Raw genomic sequence first — 26,578 nt, forward strand, 5'->3', positions numbered from 1 at the left:
TTTACCATTCTGTGAATAGACCTACTGACCAGTAAGGTTTTTATTGCACTTAAAAAGATAAGCACCATAAAATCTATTGTAGGTCCTTTCAACAACTTTAAACAATCAAGATTAACTGCTCACCACTAGATTTTTTCTCATAAACCCTGTGTTAAAGAGAATGCAAAAGCATGAAATACTGGTACATCACGAAATATGCATGAGTAAAGAGAAAGACAGGACATTTTATCAGTCTTTGCTCATTTATATATTTTTATCTATGAAATATTTGCGGCCATCGGACATCAAAAGAAATCAATCATCTGTAGGAGAGCTCCCACGGCATGTTGATGCCATCTGTGGGGAAATTAAAGTTTATGTCTCTACGTATATAAAGCCGACTAATCCAATAAAGGCAGAGCAATTGGTGGTGTGTGTTTACCTTGACAGCTTCCATCAAAAAGTTCATGCAGGCTTATATATCATTTTACTGTATTCAAAAGGTCACATCTGCTTGGGGTGATTAATGCTTACACTGTTACAATGATACGCAGAGCTTTCATTTTCTTTATATAGAAATGACTGCTTATACCAGCAGAGCAGCATCGTTTTGTCACATGTCATAAATGTATGCTTTTATTGAATATAATGTGTGTGGCCCTGGCAGCTATGCTGTCCGGTGGCTCTCCCTGCAGGAACCATGGCCCCAGTGTACTCGGCCTGGCAATGAGGAAGCCTTCGGGCAGCTGGTGAGCCAGGTAATGGCACACGTACGGTTCCCCATGCTGACAAATAATGAATTGAATGGGCTGTTCACGCACCCTCTGGTGGTACGCTTCAAGAGCATCTTTTTTAACCGTCTGATGGTAGCCCGGGACTTTCAGACACGAGCACTTACCAATGGATTTTGGCGCCAGTGGCCCGAATTGATGATGCCTCGCATTTACACATCAGACGCATGGTCAGCTTCATTGTGCATTGACAATTACAGCTGTTGTACAAGATTTGGTGTGCATACACTAATCTTCATGACGCCTGCCAGCCTGTCAGGCGCCTTGGCAGACAAGGTACTTGAATGGACTGTTGACTTATACCCCAAGGGTGTGCTGTTCCACGGGTTCCTACTGATTGCACTGCGCGAGACACTAGAAGGGCCGGAATCACAGGCCAAGACTGTGCGGCTGTCACTTACTTCAAGTCGTTTCAACGAGGACACAACAGTGGTGGTGAGCGTTTTGGTGAGTGGAATGCAGGATGGTGTGGAGCATGTGCGCACAGTAGTGCAGCGCGAGCACACATTCACCCAGGAGTCACGCATGCTCAATCTGGACGACTTGGTGCCCTATGCGGAGCTGAACGATGTGCCCCGTGGTGCCTCACCCTTCCTTGTGGGGCCCCATCGTGACCTATTCCGTTTGCGCATCTCCGTCACACCCCTGTGCCGTAAGAGCTAGGCATGCAGGGCTATTTTTCAGGTTGTTGGTCTTTGTGCCTTTCTGGGACGCCTGGCCTCCTGTTCTGGACTTGCAGTGTGTTGGGCTCTTTTTTACTTTTGGATGTTAGGCGCTTTCCTGCATTGGATGTAGTGGTTCACTGATAACAAGTTAAGCTTGTTATACTGTTTGCCATCCTTAACGGTTTAGACTTCATCTTTTCTAATAAATGGCTTCTATTTGCCTTATTGGGACAAGAAAGGAATTGCGATTTGATGTCACTTGTCTCGCAGTGCAGTTGAGGCTGTTTATATAATGAACTTGGATATTTGAGTTTATGACTTCGGTGAGCAGTGATAATATGCCCTTGAAAATTCTATGTAGATTTATAGGTGCACATTTGGCCTACATTTAAATTCCTTCTACTAATGCATACAATATATTTTCCTGCATGCAGCACTGTGGCCTATGAAGGGCAAATTGTTTTGAGCAGTACTTATTAGGCAGGCATTTCTATTTGTGACTCACTGCAGTAGACGCATTGCAGAGACCCTCAAAACTTGATAAAAGATGAATTCGACTTTCAGGTCCAATGATCACGTTTCTTAGTGGAATGCATGATGGCTAGCCATGATCTGCTTACCTAAATATGTTATAATGACTTCTTTGTTTCTCTCTAGATATTCCCTGATAACCAATATTAGCTCTGATGATTTCACATGCTTGAGGTGGGTCATTCAATGGTATGCATTATGCCCTTTCATGTGACCTTATGTGGTCAGTGCAAAGTGCATTATGTGCATAATAGTTACTTTAGTAATTTTTGTCCAGTGACCATGCTATGGCAGGTAGAACCATGACACTAATCAACATGTAGTTTCATAGTACAAAATGTGTGTATAAGTAAGTTAAAAATGATTCTATAAGTGAGGACTAATTTTGTTCACAATTATTGTCATCCTATCCCTGCAGTGTGTCAACATAGCAGGACATAATCGAATATGAATTAAAACTTTTAATAATAATAATAATAATAATAATAATAATAATAATAATAATAATAATAATATCCCATAACCAGAATATGATTATGGAGGACACTGAAGTGAAGGGCAACAAAAATTTTGACAATCTATTGTTCACTAATGTGCACTGAAATCGCACAGTACAAAGGTCTCTATCATTTTGCTTCCATTGAAATGCGACCGCTACGGCCGGGATCGAACCTGCAACCTTTGGGTCAGTAGCTGAGCGCCCTAGCCACTGATCCACTAAGGCGAACAATAACTCTGGAGTTGAATTCTAAATTAACACACTTGGTACTCTTTATAGGCAGCATATCCCACCTGTAGGTGTGTCACAGAAAGCCACCTTGTCAGTGGATTTTTGAATCGGAGGTGGAAAGTGTGTGGCTGGCTTAATTATGCACTAAGAATTACACATCTGCCGGATCGCAATTAAAAAATATTCTGTGTTGACAGCACTCATAACAAATTTCACTTTGAAAAAGGTGGTATGTTTTCACTGCGATTATGATCTTAGATGGCATAGTAGGTATATGAGCAAAGTGGTTTTCTCTGGACAAGCCTGAATGTTAGTTCAGTGCGTTAGAACTCATGATTTCTACCAACAGAAAGAGTGATTTTTTGTCCACTTCAATTGATTTCAATTTATGTCACTAATAGGGCACTAGAGTTAAATGCAATGATTAATGTTCTCTATGCTTTTCCTGGCAGAATTGCCTGTTCAATTAATTTGGTTGTGTTGTTTTTGTTGTTTCATATACCTTGCAGTTGTCCAGTACTTGTTTGCATTATTTGGTTACTGTAATGAACTTCAGGTACCCATGCAGCAAATGTCAGCACATAAAGCATCCATTACTTCTGATATAGACCACGTAGAATTGCCCACTTAGCTGAAAAGCAACACTTTTCAAGCTATTAGTAATGGTAGTTTGCTATTTCTTCTTCTTCAAAAAAAAAAATGTGTAATGTAATTCATTGGACACATACTGTAGCGTGTGCTTTTTCTGGTGCTTTTTAATTCTGTGCCACTTTGCCACTTTTCCCACTTACAGTTCATATTCCATACCATTGGTTTTAATGTTCATTATGGGCTAAGATAATGAGGCTGTGTGGTTATAGCTACTTCAAGACCCAGTGCATGACTGAGAAAAAAGGAAGATTGGTGAACAAAATTAAATGAAACGGGCCCAGAAATGTGCATACAGTTGCTTAATGTTCTGAGCCAAAATACCCACTAAACCAGAAAATCCCGTGAGATGAGTGAAGATTCAGGAAGATGCTTTGAATGCGAAAAGCATGGTTTTTTATTGCGTGGCCTTCAGAATTTATCTATGCTAAGTGATGTATGATATCACAAATATTGTTAGAGCATTATGTTTGTTCACAGGAGTCATTTATTAATGTAGATAGCTGTGTGGGATACATATTTGGGCACAGTTTTTATTTTGGCATTATGCCTTCACTGCTTTCTGAAAATCAATTGCTTTACAGATGCTGGTTATGCTACGTAGAAGCAAGGTGCCACTTTAAAATTTTCAATGATGTCAAGCTTTGATAGAGAATCATGACAGCAAGTATACCTTAATTTGTGAGCATTGTAACCATGGCCTTATAAACTGATTGTCGGTGCAGTTGAATGCGTGCTCACAAATAAAACAATTTAGTTAGACGACCCCTGACACTGAAATTTTAGACTTGAAATGTTCATCTTGTCCCGTTCTCCTGCATAGATAGGTGACTCTAATGGCACATTGGTGGTGAACATAGCCTTGAACATAATTTTGTGAAGTTTTAAAGCAAATGCAAGTGCGTGAATCGACAGCACCTCGCGACGTCATCATCAATATGACGTGTTAGGTGGCTGTTAAGATTACCTGTAAGTATTGACATCACACACCGAAGTTTGTGGGGTACACACAAAATAACTACTGGAACCTGATCGTGCATGTTGTACTTCGCTTCCCCAACTCTGTTATCATGCTGCTATAAGTAGATCTGGCTTCTTAGATCAGGAGAATCGGAGTACCGTAACAAGGAACTTTTTTTACGTGGAAGCACATACCTAGCAGTGAAGTGGGTACTGGGCAGGCAGGTGTGTCATGTGTTGTTCTATTATAGGTGTCTAATAATTGACAAAAATTTTGGCAGGAGGACGTGCCCAGTGCATCACACACTAGCTAACACCACAGCATTTATGTTGTTTCATTATATCTTGTGCACAGAGTTCCGATTCAAAAAGCATGTTGTCAATGTCACCAAATGTGGTCTTATGGCGCTCGACTATAGTGATGGGCTAGGTTCTTATGATTTAGAGCAGACAGTTGTGCCAAAATTGGACCTAATCATTGATGTTGACCTATCATTGATTATATGATACTTTAGAGTATCTACAATTCACTTTTATGTAGAGCTGAGGGAATGGCAAAATTTTGGATGCGACGGAATATTAAAGAGTGAGTCTGGATTGAGTAGAATATTTTTCAAATACTTTGAATGTTAAAGAGTGAGTCTGGATTGAGTAGAATATTTTTCAAATACTTTGAATGGAAATTGCAAGAAGATAAGTTGGATAAAATTCGTAAGTTATTCTTATGACACAGCAACATGAAAGTATGTATTTATATTGGCTAGGGTTGATGAATAACTGATGTGGTAGTGTTTTATAGTTATCCAGATTGAGGCAATGCAGGGGCTGAATTGTGTTTATGTATATGATTTGGTGCAACCAAAGTGTTGCCAATGACATATTTCATATGAAAGGCAAAGATACTATTTCCTCAATCTCTCCTCCTCTTTCTAATTCTGTGGAAGACCAACTGACGTGGTGGGCAAGGCTGTGCTCCCTCAGAGTCCGAAGTTCCAAATTTCCCGTGTAGACAGCAGTTTATAAGAACGTCGAAAACTTTAAGTGCTAAAAATTTTCTACGTCTGATTTTATTCTATTTCCTGCCCAAATTTAAGATCGATAACAACATTAATTGAGCACCTACCTCTGCCACATCTATCATCTCCATGTTGGAGCAAGTGTTTTCTTAGTCAATTTACTTGTGGCTTTAGCAGAGCCTGGAAAGTAGCGTTGCCGCAATACGAGAATGTAATGAGGTGAAGGGTATTAAAAATCTGAAGAAGCCACTGTCAATTAGACGTTGACTGTATTTGTCTTCGGGAAGTTTGAATAGTGAAATTCTAGTGCGAATCGAATTCCATAGCAAACACTATTTGAAAAGTATTTGAAATTTTGAATATTTGTACACCCCTACTTTTATGATAATCAGACACAAAGGTATTAATTAAAAAGTCACAAACGGAAAAATTTGGCTATCAGTGGTCCTTTAACAGACACACAAGAAGGCAGCATGAATCATGTACATCGCACAGAGGGTGCAGTGTCATGCCCATCAGTTTTTGTGGGTTCATGTACTAGAAGCTTTTGCAGTAGTCAGTGGTACTTGAAACAGGATTGCAACATTGCTGATAGTTGCAGATTCAGCATGCACTCATCATCATACATTGCTCACTTAAAAATGTATGAAGAAAGTACAGTATTCATATCTCCCATCTCTCATTGACTGCACTACTTTCACGTGGAGCAATGATTACAGGCTTCACCTTTTATACCTACCACAATTTGCAACTTTCATGACCTATAGGTGGCGCGACTGTACATGTAACATGGCGGTCGTTGAGATGATTGTCCCGAGAGAAACGGTACTGGAAAGTACACGTTTGGCGAAGAGTGCAATTCTTCGCGCTTCAGTCGCCCTTTGATTTATGTTTTTGTAAAAGTAGGGGCGTGCTAACATACTATACTAAATAAAAAAATGTCGAGTAGCACATTGAATAGATAAATGTGTGCAGAATTGTAAATAAGGCACACACGCTGTCCACATTGCTGGCTGTACATAATCGCGCGCAACGCCTGCTGTCATATTGGAAAAGTCTCATGATGGGAGCCTCAGTACAAATTCCTCAGTAATATCAAAAACATTTTTGGAGACACGCTTTATCTTACAGTTTTGTTTGCATTGCATTTTGCCATGAAGCTTATTCAGCTCACCTAAAAGTAGTAAGTAGAATAAGCAGACACAAAAAAATGTTTTTCAATATCGAAGCACAAGCACCAACTGAGGCATGTATGTCGTATTAACCAGCAATATAATTTTAAGGTTCTTGATTAAAAAAAACAACTGCAGAATATCAAGAGAATGAAGTTGGCAAGCGGCCAACTAAACCAGTGGCAATATGCACTTTTCATGTTTAAGAGGTGACGTTCCCATTACTGTTTTATGTTTTGGTGTTTGAGAAGTACAAAAAATAACATGGTGTGAGGCAGGAACGACAAAAAAAAAAAAAAAAGACATCGTCAGAAAGCAATACCAAACACAAATTGCAGTAGATGTGAAGGTCATGGAGGCACTTCGCAGACGCTGCAGATGTGGAATGATGCGATGAATGTTTTTAAACCGGTCCTTTCATTCGATTCTAAAGGTGGACAGCATTCTTAATTAGTTGTGGTACTGTTTGTACAGTGACCATGTCGAGCGGACGAACTAAGCACAAAAACTAGTCAAGGTACAAACCTGGGAGTTGCTGTACTCGTACACAAAATTGGTGCTGCATACAGTCACAGGCCTTGGTTATTTTCCTGCTAAATTTAACCCTCTTTACAACTCATGGATTTGAACGGAAGGCTGACTTTGCCTCCCGGTGAGCATCGAGGCTCGGAGTGAAATCAGTCGGCTTTGTTTTTCTACTTTCCCTTTAACCTGAGGAACTCAAAAGGTCACGATAATATCGAGACCATTCACAACATAGCAAAACGACCACAAAAAAAGAAAACAAGAAGCAACATCTGCTGTTTTAAACAGGTCCAAAACTTTAATAATCTCAACAGAGCTGCCGGTCGCCACCGCTCAGCGGCACCACGGTACGTGGAAGTTGCGAATTGGGGCATAGTTGGGGTAAAGTATGTGACAAAGCTTTAAAAGTGTATCAATCTTCTGTTGAACTCTAATTTACCGAGTTGTGAAGTTGATTATATGATTCCTTTAGTCAGGCTAGTTATTGTCGAGCATTGCAAACAGGACAAGAGACAGGAAAAAAAAATAGCGTGGACGAAGACATGCTGCTTAACAGCATTTGTATTGGCTTGTCTCCCTTTTTTCTCCATACTTTGTTTAATATAGGGGTGTAATGCTCATGCTGAACAAAATGCAGTAGGTTTGTTGGCGAATTTCATTGAGAGAACAGGTGTAGAGGGGTAGTGCAATGAGGAGTTGGGGCCAAGTACTAAGAGCAGGGCCACTCTATCTGCCACTGGAATGTAACACACCTCTGGAGAGCTGGTCAAAGGGTGATGAGTGGGGAAAAATATACCATGCAATTAAAAAATTCGTAGCCTCAGCATTTTTCGCTGTATGATAGTGAAATATGCTTGAAATCTGTCAGTTGCACGTTTGCCATTGTACTAATTACAGTTGTACAATGCATTTATCCAACGATGTATTCATCGAATGTAACTGCTTACTCACTACACGTACAAGTGGCACCAATACAGCCAACATCAGCAGCGTCAAACTACACATGGCTGCTACCACTGCCACCATGCTTGCCAGCTGAAGCAGAATGAAAACAAATATGGAGAATGTGATGTTTAAAAATCATGTGACTCGTACTGCACGTACTCTGCTATTTTGGCGAGAGCACTACAACCTGCTCCTGGCTTCTCTTGGCGCAGCAATAGTGCTCTCGTTCTACCACTGGATGACTGTGCTCTTACTCCTGTATGACCTCTGCAACACACCAGCTCTGAAGAGTGCACTTCCAACATATTTTTATCTTCTCCTGTTCGCCCAATGCTTTTCGCCATAAGGGTGTAACTTCCAGTGTTATGCTGCTTTTTAATGGGGGAAATGCAAAAATGCTTGTGCACTCATATTGAGCAGCACAGTAAACACCCCAACTGTTTAAAATAAACCTGTAGCTCTCCGCTAGTATTTTTATAGCCCAATTGTCGCTTTGAGTTGTAACCTCTATTTTTTAATTCACAGATTTATTATTGATGCGTTGAGTTACTGTTTGGCTTCCGTTGAGTTCGATATATATGGGCTTGACTGTACAAAATGCTTTAGAATCCATGCTTGTTTAGAAATAACTGTGCAGTTTATTGAAAAATATGTGCCCTTAAAATTAGTTATTCTGAATAATGTGCTTATTGTGTGCAATGCATACAGGCACACTATTCTGTGTGCTCAAAAAAGTCAGTTCTCACTGATTATTAGCCCAAGTGAGTTTTCATTCTGAAATGCCACTGACCAGTGTTGCAGTGTCCACTTCTATATATTTTTACTAATGTGCTAATCTAAGTCCTTATAACAAGATTTGTATTTCATGTCTAACCTACTGTTCATTTAGATATAGTTTTAAGGTCGTCTGAGTTAAGACATCTCAGGAAAGGCACGGTAATATTTATCTTTTTAGGGGAGCATTTTGAAAGCCTTTGTATTACGCTCATTCTTGAAGGGGAAGAAAAAAGAGCAAATCTAACTGAATTACTCATAACAATATTTCTTGAGCACTCTGAAAAGAAAAATCTGATCAAGTAATCAAAAGTTGGAGCGATGTGCATTGCATGCTGAAAGTTGGTTTTTGTTACAGTTTTTATTGGATTTGGTTATCCACATCAATGGTGGACGACTTATAATGCGTTTTAAAACTGCGAAATAACAACCAGTCATTGCACAATGCGAATAGCATAACGAGTGGGCTGTCCAATGCTCCAACCCATTACAAAAGCTTTTTCTTGTTCACCTATTACCTGTGGCACATACCCACTTCATGCATAATTCCTCATCGTCATCAGCCACTGCATGAGCAATTAGCACAAAATTTCTTGCAAGTGTTTAGCAGATACCATGCTTCTCAGAAGAATGACAAAAAAAAGCATAGCAAATGCCAGCCTACTGCCCAAAAAATTTTATTATTAATGCCGTAGTGGGTATCAAGCAAGTGTGCTTGCAAAGTTACTCAATGAGTGTTTTGAAAAGATTCTGAAAAGCCGCTCTTCTAGCTTTCGCTGGGACTGTGCTGTGCCTTCCCCACAGGCCTGGCATTTTTTAACACATAATTTGAAAAATTATTGTGTTTATGAGCCCCATTTTTAGACATCATATAACTGACATTTCCTTCACGAAGTAGAAAAAAACCTTTTAGTTTTACTGCCTTGAATACTAATGAAGTGTTCACCGTAGATGTGGTCAATGCTGTACATGCTGTAAATTTTTGGTATTTGGTGAACTTTTTTACTAACAAAACCATACAACATTTAACTGTTGGGTTAGAAACCTTCACGCAAAATATTTTACAGCAGTATTTTTGGACAATGTTAGGCTTGATTTTTGTTTCTGGTTTTAGCAAAACATGCATTGTAATGATGCTTGTATTACATATTTGCATGGAGAGGTACACCCACACCTCAATGTAATGAACTCAAATTTAACGAAATCTCAGATTGAAGTAAATGAAAAATAGTCTTACAATGAATATAGTGTGAAGAATAACCCTTTATAACAAATTTTTGGATTTAACGAACCTATTTTCGTGTAAGGTGGTACTTTGTATTGAGATTTGAGTGTAGTATGATGGAAAGAATTTTCATTGCGACTTTTGCTTTTTCTCTTACATTTATTGACTTTCCGCCCCACCGCGGTGGTCTAGTGGCTAAGGTACTCGGCTGCTGACCCGCAGGTCACAGGATCGAATCCCGGCTGCGGCGGCTGCATTTTCGAGGAAGGCGGAAATGTTGTAGGCCGGCGTTCTCAGATTTGGGTGCACGTTAAAGAACCCCAGGTGGTCGAAATTTCCGGAGCCCTCCACTGCGGCATCTCTCATATTCATATGGTGGTTTTGGCATGCTAAACCTTACATATCAATCAATTATTGACTTTCCGTGTTTCTGCTACCATGGCTGAGTCTTCCTCCTAGGGCAGCATGCAGTTCAGTATTGGTCATAGGTGTAGTTTCTTTTCTCCAAGCTGGGGGAGAACTATTTGTCCTAACAAAACTTCAGGCAGCATGTTTTGTAGCGAAAGCTGTTATGAGATCAAAGCCGACGCTGCCGGTGTCCGTAACCAGTATCGAAAGAAAAAAAATGCAGTAAATAAAAAAACCAATGACACACTGCGGTTAGATCTCGGGTTGTCTGCTTACCAGCCCAGTATTCTACCACTGAGCTACGTCAGTGCTTAGAAGTCGTTTCTAAACTGGCTTTAGGCAGGCTTGATGTCGGGGAAAAAAATTGCATTAATATGAGTAATAAAGCGCTTTAGAATATCAAAGGAACAGCCAGGCGGTGCACAATGTGAATTGCGTAACGAGTGGGCCGTTCAATGCTCCAACCCATTGGAAAACTTGTTTATTGATCACCTATTAACTACGGCACATTTCCACTTCTGGCATAATTCTTCATCATTATCATCCACTGTATGAAAAATTGCACAAAATTTCTAACGAATGTGCAGCGGATACCACGCTTCTCCAAAGAATGATGAAGGATAGTATATTGAATGCTGGCCTACTACACAAAAGTTATGATTATTTATGGTGTAGCGGGTAAGCAGCAGTGTGCTTGTAGCAGTTACCCAAAGAGTGTTTATAAAAGGCTCCAAAAGGCGGCTCTTCTATTTTTCGTTGTGACTGTGCTGCGTGTTTCACGCAGGCTTGGCGTTTTTTTGGTACCCATGTTTGATAGAAAACTAAAGTAATTTGTCTGGTAGTTCTAGTCCAATGTGGGTACATGTTCATTATATGTTCAGTTACAAAACACACTTCATGCATCATGCTAGTGTATTTATCTTGTTTATACATTTTGGCATGAATTTTCTGAATGTACGTTTTAACTGTGCATCATAATATACTAGATGCTATCTGAAAAGTCTTGCATACTATCTGGATATTGCAACTGGCTTTGGTCTTCTTTATGCACTGGATTTAGTAGGGCTATTTCAAAGAATTAAACTGGAAGTCTTTTGGGATCTGTATGTGTAAATATTAAATGGGTCTATATCGCTTAATATATGAGATGTTCAAGAAATTGAATAATAGGCATTCAATTCATGAATAAAGCTATTTGAGCTACTGCTATTGAATACATGTAATTGCAATTAATTACACAATCTTGCTTTGCACTACTATGCAAAGCTGTATGCCGTAGTAACATTCATTACCTATGCAGGTATGAGCAATTGACCGACAGTAACTCATAGTTATAGTTAATTTTAAATTCTTATGCTTGCTGTCCGAGAAAGTTCACTGCAGTAATGAGAGAAATCTGAAGCTTTGGTTTTGAAATTTGTAGGAGATTGCACTGCCCCTGCTGTGCTATCTGCTAAAGTTATGTTTTCTGAACTATTATTGCATACTTTGCATGGTCTGTGATTGTTTGCCAGTAATGAAAAAGCCAAGTAATGTTTGTGTGTATATTCACAGATAATCAAATCATATAGCATCTGACGTTATGATCTGGTGGATGCAGCTCTTGCTGTACTCTTTCTTTGCACATGTATGCAATATCCTAACTGCATTTGCTGGAATGATAAATTGAAACCGTGTGCTTATAACTCCCTCCCCCCTTCCCCTCCACCCCAATGTTGCCTTGTATGTGATTGAGAGCCTGTGAAAAACTTTCAATGCCAGTATTGGGAAGTAGTATGATGGAAACAATGCCTTAAACTAGCCTTAATGGACAAACACAAGCTAGTGATTTGACAGTGTGAGTGTACACACAACTCTAATTTAATAGTATGCATTCATAAGTTATCTGAAACCAGAATATACAATAGTAATTGGAGTGTCAGTGGTCCTCATAGTAGCATTTAATATATATATAATAACTAATCTATATTTTCTTTTTATTATAATCATCTTTAGGACCCAAAAAGGGTCTCTACCTTTCTTGGCATAATAATGCTCTAGACAAGTTCAAATATTTGGGATTAAGAAGTGTGAAATGCATATCATGCATTTGTGACACGTGCTGAATATTGTGGCGCTACAGATCCTGAGAACCCTCCATGAGCAAGAGCACACCTGCCAACTCTCCTGATTTGTCTGGCACACTCCTGAATTTCGACCTAGTCTCCAGATTGTACAAATGGTATCTCGAATCTCCCAAAATGTGGTTGCCACGGCAGAGTTTTGTTTTTTAATCACGTGCATACATCAGTCTTTCCTGCTGTGACAATTTGGTGCGGCGGAAGAGCACAAGCCACTTAACTTCTGGTTGATTGTAATCATACCATACACTATCGCTAATTAAATTCTAGGCACTATAGCACTACGCATTTCGGTGATGGTGAGGTAAAATGTACAGCGTCTGCGTCTGATCGTCTTGGCTCCCACATTTCACGGGCTAGGACTACGCCAATTGCCTAGTCGTCAGTTGTGTTTGTTACATGGTTGTGGTGGTTTATTGTTTCCCTGAGTTCAGTTGGAAGGTCGATGGTAGTGTCAAAAGCAAAGAAGTACTTGCAAGTGTTTCTGGACTCGTACGCAGCTGAATTTCTGTGCTGTGTGACTTCGCAGAAAGTTGACAAGTACGGATTATTTACTATGTGCACCTATAATGTAAGAATTTTACTCGGCGACAAGGCCTAAATAAAGGTGCACATCGCTTGACAGAAGCAAGAGAACTACAGTCAGTCTGCGGATGGGCAGGGCAATATCGGGAGTTTTTCTTTAAAGAGCTGAGATGGCAGTGTGATCCCCGCATAATGCCTATTCATGGTACTTCTAACGGTACACAACTTGCCGCTAAGCACTCGTGATCACACAAGACCGTCGTTTCGTAAAATGTTCACGAAGTTTGAGGATGTAAAGCGGTATGGGTGCGGGCGTATGAGAACAACTGCCATCATCTGGGAAGTGGCTAAGATGGTGAAAACGTATACACTCTGAAACGCTGTGCTTTCGCAATCGCATTGGATTGAAGCGACCACAGCGGGTCACAAATGTCTCAGTTGCAGTGATTGCCAAATATACCCCCCACCCCCTGCAGCGGTCTCCCGAATTTTCATGCTCTTAGGTTGGGAGGTATGCAAGAGAATCATTTTTTCCAACGCTTAATTGTACTATTTATTGATGTGACTATGTCTAAAATTTTATGTTTCAGTTGTCAATGCACTCATTAGCCAGGGGACAAATAAACGTCAATCTAACATATCTGCTATTTTTCTAGTATATTCTTCAGGTGTGTTTTTCTGCTGCTATCTGAATCATTAGAAGAAACAGCACTGCTAGGGGCAATTCATTGTGGCCCTATTTGAAAGGAGTAGTTGTGTGAGACTTCGTATCTTGCTCTTATTCCTAGTATGGCTAGCTATTGGCTCCATAATAATAGTGTGAAGTCTTTCTTCATTACTTGAGCTCTGTAAATAATTTATTATATGTTACCTCTATCCAGAGCAATGCAGTTTCAGATGTGTGAGAGGTAACTAATCACGTCAACAAAAGCAAAGACGTTGGTATCAGAAATAATTAGAGAACGCACCTACCTGTGTGCTAATGGAAGGTCATATACAGTGGTCATATACAGTGGTCATGTTGTCAAAAGCTGCTCAAGTGCTCTTCTATTTGTTTGCTTCTCTGAGAAGTACAGGGGCCATGCTGTTCCCTCATCTTATCTAGGGCTGAATGTATTCATGTTAGGCAGCACACCCACAGAGTGCATGCACGGGTCAGTGATATTGGGTACCATGCAGTTTTTTTATCAAGTGAATAGTCATTTACTTTTTACTTTTCAAAAGCCTTGGAGCTGTTATTTGTTGTACTCTAAGGTAATTGAGACTCTATAGCGTAATTATAGAGTTGGTGAGCATTGGAAAAGCACATGCAATGCAGAAAATATCAGAATTCATCCTTGGAAGCTTATTCATTTTGAGACAGTTAAATTTCACTGTAAGTTCTATTCCCAAAATGTCTGCTGGTGAACATTCTGTAATGGTTGCATGCCAACTACAAGTATAAAAGACTTTCATGCCATGTGTAGCTGGAAGGCCTTAATTCTTGCCAATTCTCTATAAACTGCACGATAAGCAGAAAATAAAAAATGAATTGCCAGAGAATACAGCTGCCATGTCATGTGCATAGTAGATCAGGTACCCATGACTGATAATATTAGCCTCACTTTCAGGCAATTATGATTGTTTATCATCGTATTTATTGCATATGCTTGTTTGATGATAAGATGTAAACACCCATGCCATTCATGGGTGTCTACTAACATGTTTAGATTTTTGTATAGAATGAAATATGATTCATTACTGTGTTGAAATACTGGTGTTTCATGCCTGTAACCAGTTATGAAGTACTGTGATGATAGTCTTTAAGTTGTGCATTAAAATCAATCATTGGACCCAGCTAGTTAAAAAGTTCATGAGCTTATAGTTTTCGAGAGTGCAGCTCTTGGGCCCTGGTTCCTAGATTGAGCATTGGATTGCCTCCTCTGTCACCATAACCAAGCTAACAAGCACAGTAAGAGATGAAAAAGTGAGGAGGAAAGCTTGATGAGAAAACAGCTGCAGGCACAGGACAGAGCTGAGGACATGTCAGTCAATTTTTGTGCGTGGCACACATTTTTCACTAGCGGAGTGGTAGGTTAGAATATCCTTCTTTTTAATAGAGCAGCCACGACTGTCAGTTTTCCGATATCGAGCATATTTAGTCTCAAGACATTATGTTTTGATCATTGTGCTTTTTCTTATGTTTCCTCTGTATATTTTTTTATTGATATAGATAATCAAACAGGCTATAGTAGTTGAACCTGCATTTTGAATTCTAGATGTAATATCACATTTTGAGAGAAACGAAATACCGCCTGCACATGTGAGATTGCACCTGCCCGATAGGAAGGAAATAAGGATTGTAGGCAGGGCAGTGCCACTTTTTTGGGATGGATGTGGCCGAGTACAGATAGGAAAATGCACCCATAGCACCACCACTTATATCATCTCTTTAAAAACCTTTTTCAGTGATATACTTTTGAAAGAAAAGTTACTCAGTCCAAAGCCTTGTAAGGCTTCCATAAAATGCAGTATGGTATCCATTCAAAGGACTTTGAATGCATGGTATGGGACATCCTGTATGTTACAGCTTTCTAGATGATCGATGGTGGTATACCTAGTAGGTAATGAAATGCAGATCTACGCACACCAAATTTCATTTCAGGAGAAAGGCCACCGCTAAAGAGAGAGGTCGAGTAGGGAATGAGAATAATTTTTATTATGCATGCACAAGAAAGTTATTCTCCTGGGCTGGACAACAATTTTAGAGGCCCTTCAAAATAATTTGCGCTTAAGAAATCACTGTGTGAAGGATTGCCTAAAGTTCATTTTATTTTTATATTAAACACCAGTTTGTCATGCTGTGCTTTCTTCACTAAGATTGATGTATTTGTAAGCCAAAATGGCATATTTAATATGAAAAAAGTGAAAGGTTTTTTTTTCCCCTAGTTTCACTAGGTGTGGTACTGCACAAGTAACATTTCATCATAATCGCATTACGAGGGAGATGAAATAATAGATCCCGTGTACTATGGGATGTCAGTGCATATTAGAGAACACCAGATGGCCAAAATTTCCTTCTCATAATCATATCATTTTGGAATGTAAAATCCCAGGTATTATTAACATTTCATCATAAAGGATCCCTTTATTTTTTTATCTTGCAGTCCTAATTTCTAGCATTTTCCTCATCTCCTTTTTTTTTTATCATCTGGAAATTTGAAAATTTCTCCCCTAAAAGAAAACTACTTGAGGCTTCTGAGGTTAGTGATCTCGGCTGTTTGGATTACCGAGTCTGTCATAGAAACTTGTATGATACAAAGCTAAGCATGGTTAGGTATGAATTTGCTTTTTCCTACCTTTTTTAACTCTCTTTTTTGCTTTTTTACTTTTCTTTTCCTAAAGTGTAAGAGAGTGGTTTGAGGTTGTGTATTGGGTTGTCAAACCCTAACATGCCTTTCCGTCGAGCATGCACATCGTGGGATGCATGACACTGCTAAGCAAGGTTTCCAGGTCAAAAACAAAAATAACCAGGAAATAATGAAAACTAGCCAAACACTTGCAAAATTGAGCCAAACTCAGTAAAAATAGTCACGCTTGCGTGAGAACAACTGCAATGTTTTTATTTAAATGACAAAATGCAAAAACTTTTGCTCGCAAAAAATTACAGTTTCAAAACAGCCATAACCACTTCAGAGTCACGATTGCCGAGATATGAGCGTAAAGTGCTGACTTTAGTAAACGTCTTGCACAGATAAATAAGTTTCTTCTGCTGTTGGGAAAATAAGACTCTACCCACGTTTTTTATGACTTTTCCTAAAAGGAGTAGAAGTACCAGTTTCTTGTCAACATTAAAGATGAGTACCACGTAAGTTTGCTCAAAATAACAGTTGCTAGGATGAGGCATAAATTGTAGTCACTTTAGCCCTTTTCTTTTGTGATGATGAAGCTAGAGTAGTTAGTATTCCTCAGATGCAGGTCATTTTTTATCCGAAGGAATGAGATACACATATTTTAAAGTATCCATTTGCTAATGCCGATGAGCGTCGGAGATGCGGAGCACTTTCGATTGTCCTGTTCTCTTCCAATCACGATTGAAAGGTGTTAAGGAATAGGTGGTCTTTGCAAGGACTCCTTAGGTAACAGTTTTCCTTGAGAAGCAGTCACATTATCCAAAAGGATTTCCTTTTTTGTAATACAAGTACCAAATTGAGATTTTAGAACACACCTTCACCATCGTGTTCTGACATCGCATACTCTAACATGAGCAGCTACCACATTGCCAGATAATGATAATTTGGTGCCAGTCGAGAGAACAAGAGAGTAGCCAAGACTTCTTTTTTTTACCGCCACCAGGCTAAAAAAAAGTAGTCAAATTGGCACAAAATATCCAAACCTGGCAACTCTGCTGCTAAGTATAGTGAGCAATTTCTGCTCAGTACATACTTCAGGGAATATAACAATAAAATTGAGTGCCCTGCATGACTGCTCCCACAAAGTACTTCCTGCTATTTATAACACTGGTACAGTTGCCGCTAAAATTATATTTTTATCTTCTACAGCTGCCATTTTCTAGGTTTTCTTTTAAATAATATGACATCTTGCTTATTTCTTATGGGCAGATCTTTTTTTTTTTTTTTTTTTAAGCAGAGTTGCAGCATGTTAATAATGACTACGTATTGCACAAAATAGGGCACAGTCCTGTGCATTAAGACTTTCATGCATATGAATATCTGTAATAAACAATCAGTCTCCAGAATATATATGGAAGTGTATTTAAAAGTCTCTTAATTTAAACTCCATCACTTGGTTAATTCATACTTTTTGTGGTTCCATACCAGAAACTATCTTCTGCCTTGCCACTACTTTGGACGTTTGTATAGTCCTACCAGTCTAAAAATGAAAAATAAGCATCTCAGGCCTTCAAGAAAAAGGGCTTTGCTAGTAAACAAATGTTCGAAAAGACGCACATGCATGGTAAACCATGATGTTTTTCAGCTGGTATAAAGAGCTTTGTGCTGAAGGCACATAGTATAGGAAAGAAGCAGTTGGCAATTCACGATTTCTTTAAAGGGGGGCCCTGAAACACTTTTCTGAGTAACCATAAAATTAATTCACTAGAAAAGTGTATTACCTCATAAACTTAACCCCGCGAAATTTCTAAGAATCCGTTCCAGTACGAGTGGTGTTGCAAAGATTTGTCACACGCTGTAGTCACATCCTCCCTTCTCTCATCCCGACGAAACTGCTGGAAGCTAAGCAGGGAAAGATCGGAGGGGCAAACAAAAAACATCACTCGCGTCTCGTGACCTTGAGCACTTTTTTTTTTCTTTGAATATGCGTTTTTTTTCAGTGCGATCCCACGCACCCGTGTGGACAAGTGATGGCCTCTCATGGTGACCTCTGTAACAACCGAGCATTCTTTGTTCGAATTACCCAATGGCTGATAGATGGGCTTACTACGAGTGATTTTTGGGCTTATTCCGTGATTTGTCGATAGAAGAGAAAGCTATTTCTAGCTGACTGATAATTAATTGTGAATTCTAGGCCGCCTGCTGCACTATAATATTAGGCTCGCATGTTGTCGGAAGCATCTACTATCAATCGGCAGCATTTTCTGACTACGCTCAAAAAGTGTTGCAGGGCCCCTTTAAGAGGTCTGATCAGCAGTAAATAGCCGATAATCTTGTGGACCATGCACCTCTGCTTTCTGTTCATTGCGGGTAGTTAGGGTTTAAAATGATTAAAGAAACTTTAAATGTGATAAAATCAATTCATAACCATAATGTGTAGTGTCACCTCACCCGCAGTCATATATCTGAGAACTTCTGAGAATTCAAACTTCTTGATAATTCAAACAAAGTTCAGAGGTCCCTTAGAGTTTGTATCAATGAGAGTGGACTGTATATCTATGTCAAATGTTAATGCCTGCTCATGCAAAATAAATTTATTGAAGAATAAAGATGGTCTAGTGCGCATGCAGTAGACGTTTTCAGTTCATCACTGGCAATTCACCACACTCACTATTGTGAAAAGCATTCAATCATGGCATTTCACTGGTTCTTACATATAGGGTCAGGAATTTTGAAAATAACCAGAAAACTTGAGAAGTTAAGAACCTCACAGCATGCCGTGGAATGAAATTCATAGGAATAACATTGTGAGGTAGGAAAAAAGCAGCAAGGATTACAGAAGTAATGGGTAGTCGATACGCTATAGCTGGTATTTAGAGAAAAAGATGGGCCTGGGCAGTTTGCATTGTGAAAATGACAAATAACTGATGGCTAGTAGAGCAATAGGATGCATACCTAGGGATGAAAAGTGTGGCTAAAGTCAACAGAAAGTTATGTATAGCCAAAAAAAAAAAAAAAAGAAATCTGCACGCATAAACGGGAATTGGCTCATGCACCACTGGGTGGGTTGGAGATCATTGAGGGAGGCCTGTGTCTTGAAGTGGTCATGAGATGGACTGACTACGATGATGGTCTTCCTCTATGACCATAATTATATGGCATTAATAATTTGTAATAATCATTTGAAGATAGTTTTGTGCATGTGCCTAGTTTTACTGTTGAGTTGACATGTTGTAAAAGCAGTGTGATTACATGACCTATTACCTCAAAACTTTAATATAAATAATGTAAAGTATAGAATTTAATTACAATAGCAGGCTGGCAAAATGAGTTATAAGGAGTACTTTTGTAGTTTTAGAATGACCACTATAACATCTACAGAAAGATTTATGAGTAATTGAACCAAGCACTGAACAAGCTATTGTTGCTGGCAAATGTGATAGCATTTTCATATAGGCACACAATAGATGAGCATTTTCATATAGGCACACAATAGATGCAAGTATTGTTTCCTGGGAATTTTCAAAGTGTCTTTTCTAATGTGCATTTTACAAGCTATGTGACTAATGATGAGTTTGGTTATCCTGAGTAGCATACTCTTAAAGGCCCACTGCAACAAAGTTTCATTCTGGATAAGTTTAAGCTGGTATAACTGATAAAGTTGTGACAAATGACTCGTTATGTATGCATTTCTGAAGTAGCGGTGGCAAAACTGCAGAGCTTGGTAGTTGCCTAATTTTCTTAATAACGACCTTTACATAGTGGCTTAGCAGATGACACACGCACATTGTAGGTATCGTACAAGATTTAGATCTCGATGCATTGCTGAAGAGATTTTCAGCATACCATGAACAATGCCATGTCAAACCGAGGTGCTGCATGGCTTCTTGGTGTTCTAGGTTCTACATGGTTTCGAGTTGGAAGTAATGGCAGCTTTTCCTTTTTTGTTAGTACCAAATATCTGTTTTCAGTTTCATTTGTTTTGGATTGCATCTACTTATATTTCACTTTCAAAATTTCGCACTGAGGCTGCTATGTAATTACACTATCTGGTACTTGGCATGCTCATGTAGTACAGAATTATATTGCAGTTGCCCTTTATTTATGACCATATTTATTACTAAACTACTGGAACCATGGCAAGATTCTGAGGCGTCTTCAAGGACAACAGTGTCAACCTCAGTGGTGTGCTTGAGCCACTCACTCATAGGCATTTTGAACTATAAAAAGTGCAGTCTAACCTGTTGTGCAGGTTGCACAACAGGTTAGACATTTTTTTTTACTTTCGCACTGTGCACTTCTTTACTGTACCTTAAAAGTAAATATCCAGTAAAATAAGGTGAATTTATTATAAATATTATTTATTATTCTCTATTGAGGTCATATTATTCCCTATTGAGCTGACTCATTGGGGCCTACATTGTTAAGTTTGCATGCTCTATGGCGCGAGGTTCATAACTCGGGGCAATACCTGGAATGAATTTAGCCTTGCTTCTGCAGCAATGCTAGATATCTAAGTGTGTGGGTTTGCATGTGTGTGCATGTCTTTTTTTTTTTTCATGAGTTTAGCGTATGTTCACGAGTCACAAGTGGACAGTAAGCGGACAAGGAGCACTGCTGTGCCTAGTTGTAGCAAAAGCACATCTGTGCAGCCCACTGTAGATTACCATGCTTCTTGTGCCTTGTCTCTCAAATTAGAAATGTTTTTTATGGAAGTATTATTAGTGACAATGACCTCGGGCATAAAGTGCTTGAAAAGTCCATCATGCCTGAATAGTGAAAAGGAAGTTAGCTGGGGCTTGTGAGGTATTCCTATATAAATAAAATAAATAGAAATATTAAAAAGTTTTGAGCTATAAAATCAGTTTGTTTGCATTTATTAAAAAAAAAGTTTATCATAGTCGGAAAATTATTCAAGTTCGCTGATCAAGCACAGCACCACCCCCTTTCCTCGGCTATTGCTCTCCTGTCAAAAGTGCTGTAATCACAGAGATGGCAGTGTAAGAACAAAAACAAACTTCAAACACAGGTATATTGTATGTGTGCAATTTGAGTCAACCTTCTGTTGTGCAAATTCTGCATACTCTTTGCTTGGTAAAGTACTAATCATCACCTATTTGTTCATTATTCCATCAAAGAATGGGCATTTATTAACTGTGCCAGTTGTTTTGTTATAGTTAGTACCATATTTCCCAGTGCCAATCAATTCCATATTCTTTCACACTTCGCTCTATTGCCTCTTACATTAATGGTCTTTAATATTTTTTTTTGTCATCTTACGCAGCCATGGTGCTGTGCTTGCTTTTCCGTATTTTTGATACCACTGGCAAAGATATGCACAGCATATATTTAACTGACAAATGTATTGTAAATTGACAGTTAACCTTCACAAGTTTAGTGTTTGCCTTCTAACATGCAGTACACTAACCCTTAGCAGCATTTGCCTCTCTGAGTGCGTGCTACTAATTATTGGCCTCTGCTTCTAATAGAGATCTGGTATTGGAATTTAAGAACGCTAAAGTTCAGCTTCTAGTTCAGTTATTGTGAAGTCTTTAACTTGCTTAAATGTGTTATGACAAGGTATATACTACTTTTTAGTGAGCTTTAGACGAGACAGTGTGGGAACATGGTTGAAATGGGGTTGGTACCATCCACTTGATCCAAAAATGTTTTGCAGTATTTTGAGGTGGAGTTGCAAAATGCATTTGTATAAGGGGCATCACTATAAAAGTTTGCCTCTACAAAAGTATATATCTTATGAGTATTTTACATCAGTTCATGCACCTTTAGTCTTAATAAAAGCATGCATCCCCATGAAAGCATGACCTAACAACAGTAAAGCACAAATAATGGGCTCGTACTAAAAGATTGAAAGCAGGTATATGTATGTGTTAATATTACCAATATAAAAAGCACAAAAAATAAGGGGGGAATGGCCTCTTTAGATTTAAATGTCAACTATTGATATTTCAGCCAACTCCTTCGTAAAAAATTTTTTAAGTGTGACTTCCCTAATGTGCTTAATAGAAGAGTTTGTCATAAGTGACCAAAAGCAGCAGGAGTAGTAGCTCAAACCGCAGCACGAGATTTTCATGTCAATTTGATGAGCCAGTGACTATAGATTAACATGGCGACTTTGAGCATTAATCTACCTTGTTTTCTTTTCATTTAAGCGAATGAGTTTAGTTTAATGTTTTGTTCTTTACGAAAATGCAATTTGTTTTCTTAGAATTTGCCACAGTGTTCTTTTTCCTTTGAATGTTATCTTTCTCTACTTTAATCATGATAAGTGTGAAAAAGGATGATTATTAGAGTCAAGTAAATGTGCATCAAAATGTTCTGCTAAGTGTTATCAGTGTACAGCAGTTACTTTGGCATGCTAGCACCCCTATTTGCTTCAGCTTGTCTTTCACAATGCTTAACATTCTCTGTCCTGTTACAGTTTTTTATGAAAGCACAGCTGTGTTTTCTATATGCAGATGTATTGACTTCTCCATTTGAGTGCCATTATGTCATGTGATTGGACACATTGCAATTCACTTTCGTTTTTGCACTTTGGCATTTGCTTTATCTGATGCTTGTACTGTCGGTAACAGCACCCACTTTTCATGGCTGGAATTTTCATGACCACTGTCGGGTTATCTAAATAAATTTTTCTAGCATTGGTACATTACCCTTTCACAACACTAAGACACAACTCTTACCACAAGAAAACATTTAATAAGTGATTAAATGTACAATAAAAAAATCAAGGTGTTGATGTCACTTTAAGGTTACCGCACTAATTGGCCATGATGTCATCTGTTTTCATGGCATCTCCTAGGGCCTATGTAATTATTTTTTGGTAAAAAAAGGCATGAAATTTTGTATAAGGAAGCCAGAGACTTAACAAGGTAAGTTTCAGGAAATTTATTGAGCTACTGTAGTACGAAAACAAAATGTGGAAGTTTCATCATTTTTGGCATCACACTGACTTTCAGGTGCCGAAGTTTTCAGCATGAAATTCAAAAGTGACACTTTGACCTTCATTTCCTTTTTCATGGGCATTCTAAAATATGAAATGAGCAATAGTAGTGTTTTGAAAGAGTGCTGTATCAGTTTGAACTGATATATTATTCCACTTCTGTGTCACTTTAAGATAATAGTAAGGTGGGTGACAAGCAGTTGCAAACATTGCAGGGGAAAACTTGCAGCCATAGAGTAATTATAGATTCTTTTTTCCTGCTTGTAATTATGAGAATATTTTGTTCAATCCTTTGTTGCCATCAATTGTTTTGATTTACCTTGTTGAAAAGGGCTTCAAAAACACTTAAATTATAGTTTGTGTGAATCTTTTAGATCAATTGTATTGCTTGCAGTTTCATGTGGGTCCTTGAAAGTTTGAGAACATTGTTATCGGGGTTGCTTCTTAGTATACATCAAATTCTTGTTTTAAAGGTGTAGTTGACCTTGTGCTTGCACTTAGGTCTTTTTTTTTGTAATTTTGATGTTTGCTGGAGGTGCTGCTCATTAATAAGTAGTGTGATGTATTCAGGGTTGCTTGTTTGCATGTTGAGGAAATCGTACACAACAAATTGGACAGTGCTCTCTAAAAAAATTATGCCATGTTGGGAATTAATATGAAGAAAGACCACAAAGCACTAGAAATTCAATGCTTGCGATTCTATGTTTTTTTTTTAATTTATGGGATATAACATATGCAAAATGTGCCATACCTACTGCTTGAACTTCTTAAAGTACTGCGCACTAAAAAAAAAATATTTCTGTGTTGTATCTTGTGCCATGTGCTATTCATAGTATTGGTTCATGAAGACGAAATGTGGATATCATTTGCATATAATCAAAAATATTAATTTTCTGCTTTGTTTGTATTTCATCAAAGCATGCAGATTTTTTTCTTACCTTTTTTTTCTTTCTTGTTTGGGCTTTTTGATCAGATTATGTCAGTCATGAAAATGTCTGCAGCTCTTTTTGAAACTGAAGATCCATTGGATATGCTGTGCACACGGAGCAGGCCATTGTCATTGAGCAGTACAGCCTACCTTAAAAACTCAGAATGCCATATTTTCTGTGTGTGATTAACAGTAAAAGCTTAAAGGCAATGTTGATGCTATAGGAAGAGAAAACAAAGGCACAGGACTTTTACAATAGGTAGCGAGATGGAATGTGCTGCTTTTGTGTAGAAAAAACCTTTGTACGGTGGCACATATGCAATACTGTCTTGTCTTTTTTTAAACCTTGAAGATTAAGAACAAATGACAGTTTCTTTGGGTAATAATGCTTGGAATTAAAGTGTATAGAGTTTGACAAACATTGAGTTAATGTAAAGGTTTTTCGGACTGAAGGGCTAGCTTTGGACATGTATACAACATAAAAGAAAGGTGCCACACTGTTTATACCATTTTTATGAGGTGGTTGCATTCACCTTGTAGTAGCTTTTGCCAGTCCTTTTGTAACTTATCATTTTACCGTTTGCTGTCTCTCTGAAGTTTCTTGGCAATATAACAGCTCTTCTGCTGCTTTTGCAGCAGCTGCAGTGAGGCGCCATACGTTCACATCATTGGTTGCAGAGTCAGTAGTGTGTTAATTTTGTTTTGCGTTGACCTGGTGCAATGTTTGTGGATGTAAAATTCTTGAAAGGAAAGAAAAAGCTTAGAAAATTAAACTAGTCTGTATTCCACTTAGTGTCAAGATTGTTTCCACTTGCTAATATCACCACACTTTTTTAAAGTGTAAGCAGACATTGTGCATGAACTTTCCCGTGAGATAAACACCAGTGTTTATCGCTCTGGGAACCAGAACTGAAAGCTTCCCTTTCACTTGTGGTATATAACATTGCTTTCCTGATCAGAATGGGCTGTGTCTGCCCGCACATGCTGGTGCATCCTTTTTAACCCAGAACACACTGCAAGTTTTCTTCACTCTCCCCATCCCCATGCCAACAGTGGTTCTTACAAACAGGGTATCTATTGCGAAAGGTTAATTAATTCTTTCTGAGTAATAATAACCACCTGAACAGTCAGACAGTTAATCAGGATTCTGTTTTTTTCGTACTGAATATAGTTTAACAGATTTGCTTGAATACTCTGAGAACAGAGATTGCCATTATGCTGTCCAAGTGTACTACATAGCCTTGTCACTTCGTAAACCAGCACTGGCTCTGGGCGAACATGCTCCAAGTGCAGTGTCTGTTTAATGTGATTTTCATGGAGCCAGTTTGCTTCAAAGATGTTTACACTGTCCCCCTTTCAGTGTGTGTGTTAGAATTTAGTCTGCATAGTTGTTCACAAGTGTTCACTGGGATGAAGCCTAGTGAAAAATTACGTATGCATACTTCAAAAGCCCTTGCAGGGATTTGTGATTATGGTGTCGTAGTTAGAAGGCCGCCGTGATTTGGCTGGGGACAGTCATGTGCAATGTAATGTATTGTTAATCTGTTTCTTTGCAGGTATTTGTTGAATAAAGTTTGTTTGTATGTTTTTGTGTGAGCATCAGTAATTTTTATTTAGTGCCTGGGAAGAATGACAATGTATGTTCTCTCCCACTGCTCTTCTTTTGTCAAATTAACAGTTAACAGAACACTGAGACACAAATTTTACATTGGTAACTTGCAGCAGGCCAATTTAAGTCAGTCCTTTCAGTACTGCATTCAGATATACAATAAACATGTAGAGTTTCTTTTAAAAAAATTGGGGGGTGGGAGAGGATACAATTGGGGGGTGGGAGGGGATGCCAAGGAATCTCCTTTCATTTGCTTGCCGTGTGGATATCCTGAAATGCTTCATCAAAGCATATATGGATAAACAAGGTGTCTAACAAAATCTGAAGAAGAATTTAAAGTGAGAATTTTGTTGCTTGGAGATAAACGAAAAAAGTGCTTAACAGTGCAAACGATAGGAGGGGATAGAAGAGATGAGAACAGAGCACTGAACTAACAACCAAAGTTTATTTCTAACCAACTGCAATATATAGGAAAGAGAATCTGCGTATGACTACACAGCATAATCAGAATTACACATACATGCGCCATACGGCGTACATTATCAATAACTGGTTATCTCGGTGGACCCCAGATAACTAATATCACAACTGTGAAGAAAAATTGAGGGTACGCTAACACAAGAAACGCCAAGTTGTTGAATGTGAAAGGCTTCACTAAGCTCGTTCTCACGCTGATCTTTATATCGCCCCGCGATCACGTTGTCAAGAATTGGCTGACAACCACAGAGCGC

The 26,578-nt window shown here is 38.7% G+C and overlaps 1 protein-coding gene across 5 annotated transcripts in view; it reads left to right on the forward strand.

Annotated features, from left to right (window-relative positions):
- The window catches only part of Tango10 (transport and golgi organization 10), a 77,930-nt gene extending 52,103 nt beyond the window's left edge, over positions 1-25,827 (forward strand). For all 5 annotated transcript variants that reach the window (XM_075877475.1, XM_075877476.1, XM_075877477.1 and 2 more), the window contains one exon: positions 647-25,827. In XM_075877475.1, coding sequence (XP_075733590.1) covers positions 647-1,433 — 787 coding nt within the window. In that variant the 3' untranslated portion in view covers positions 1,434-25,827. The remainder of the gene's footprint in view (positions 1-646) is intronic.
- The last annotated feature ends 751 nt before the right edge of the window (positions 25,828-26,578 follow it).

The sequence above is a fragment of the Rhipicephalus microplus genome, chromosome X, assembly GCF_043290135.1.
Source record: "Rhipicephalus microplus isolate Deutch F79 chromosome X, USDA_Rmic, whole genome shotgun sequence".
In the NCBI taxonomy this organism is placed as follows: Eukaryota; Metazoa; Arthropoda; class Arachnida; order Ixodida; family Ixodidae; genus Rhipicephalus; species Rhipicephalus microplus.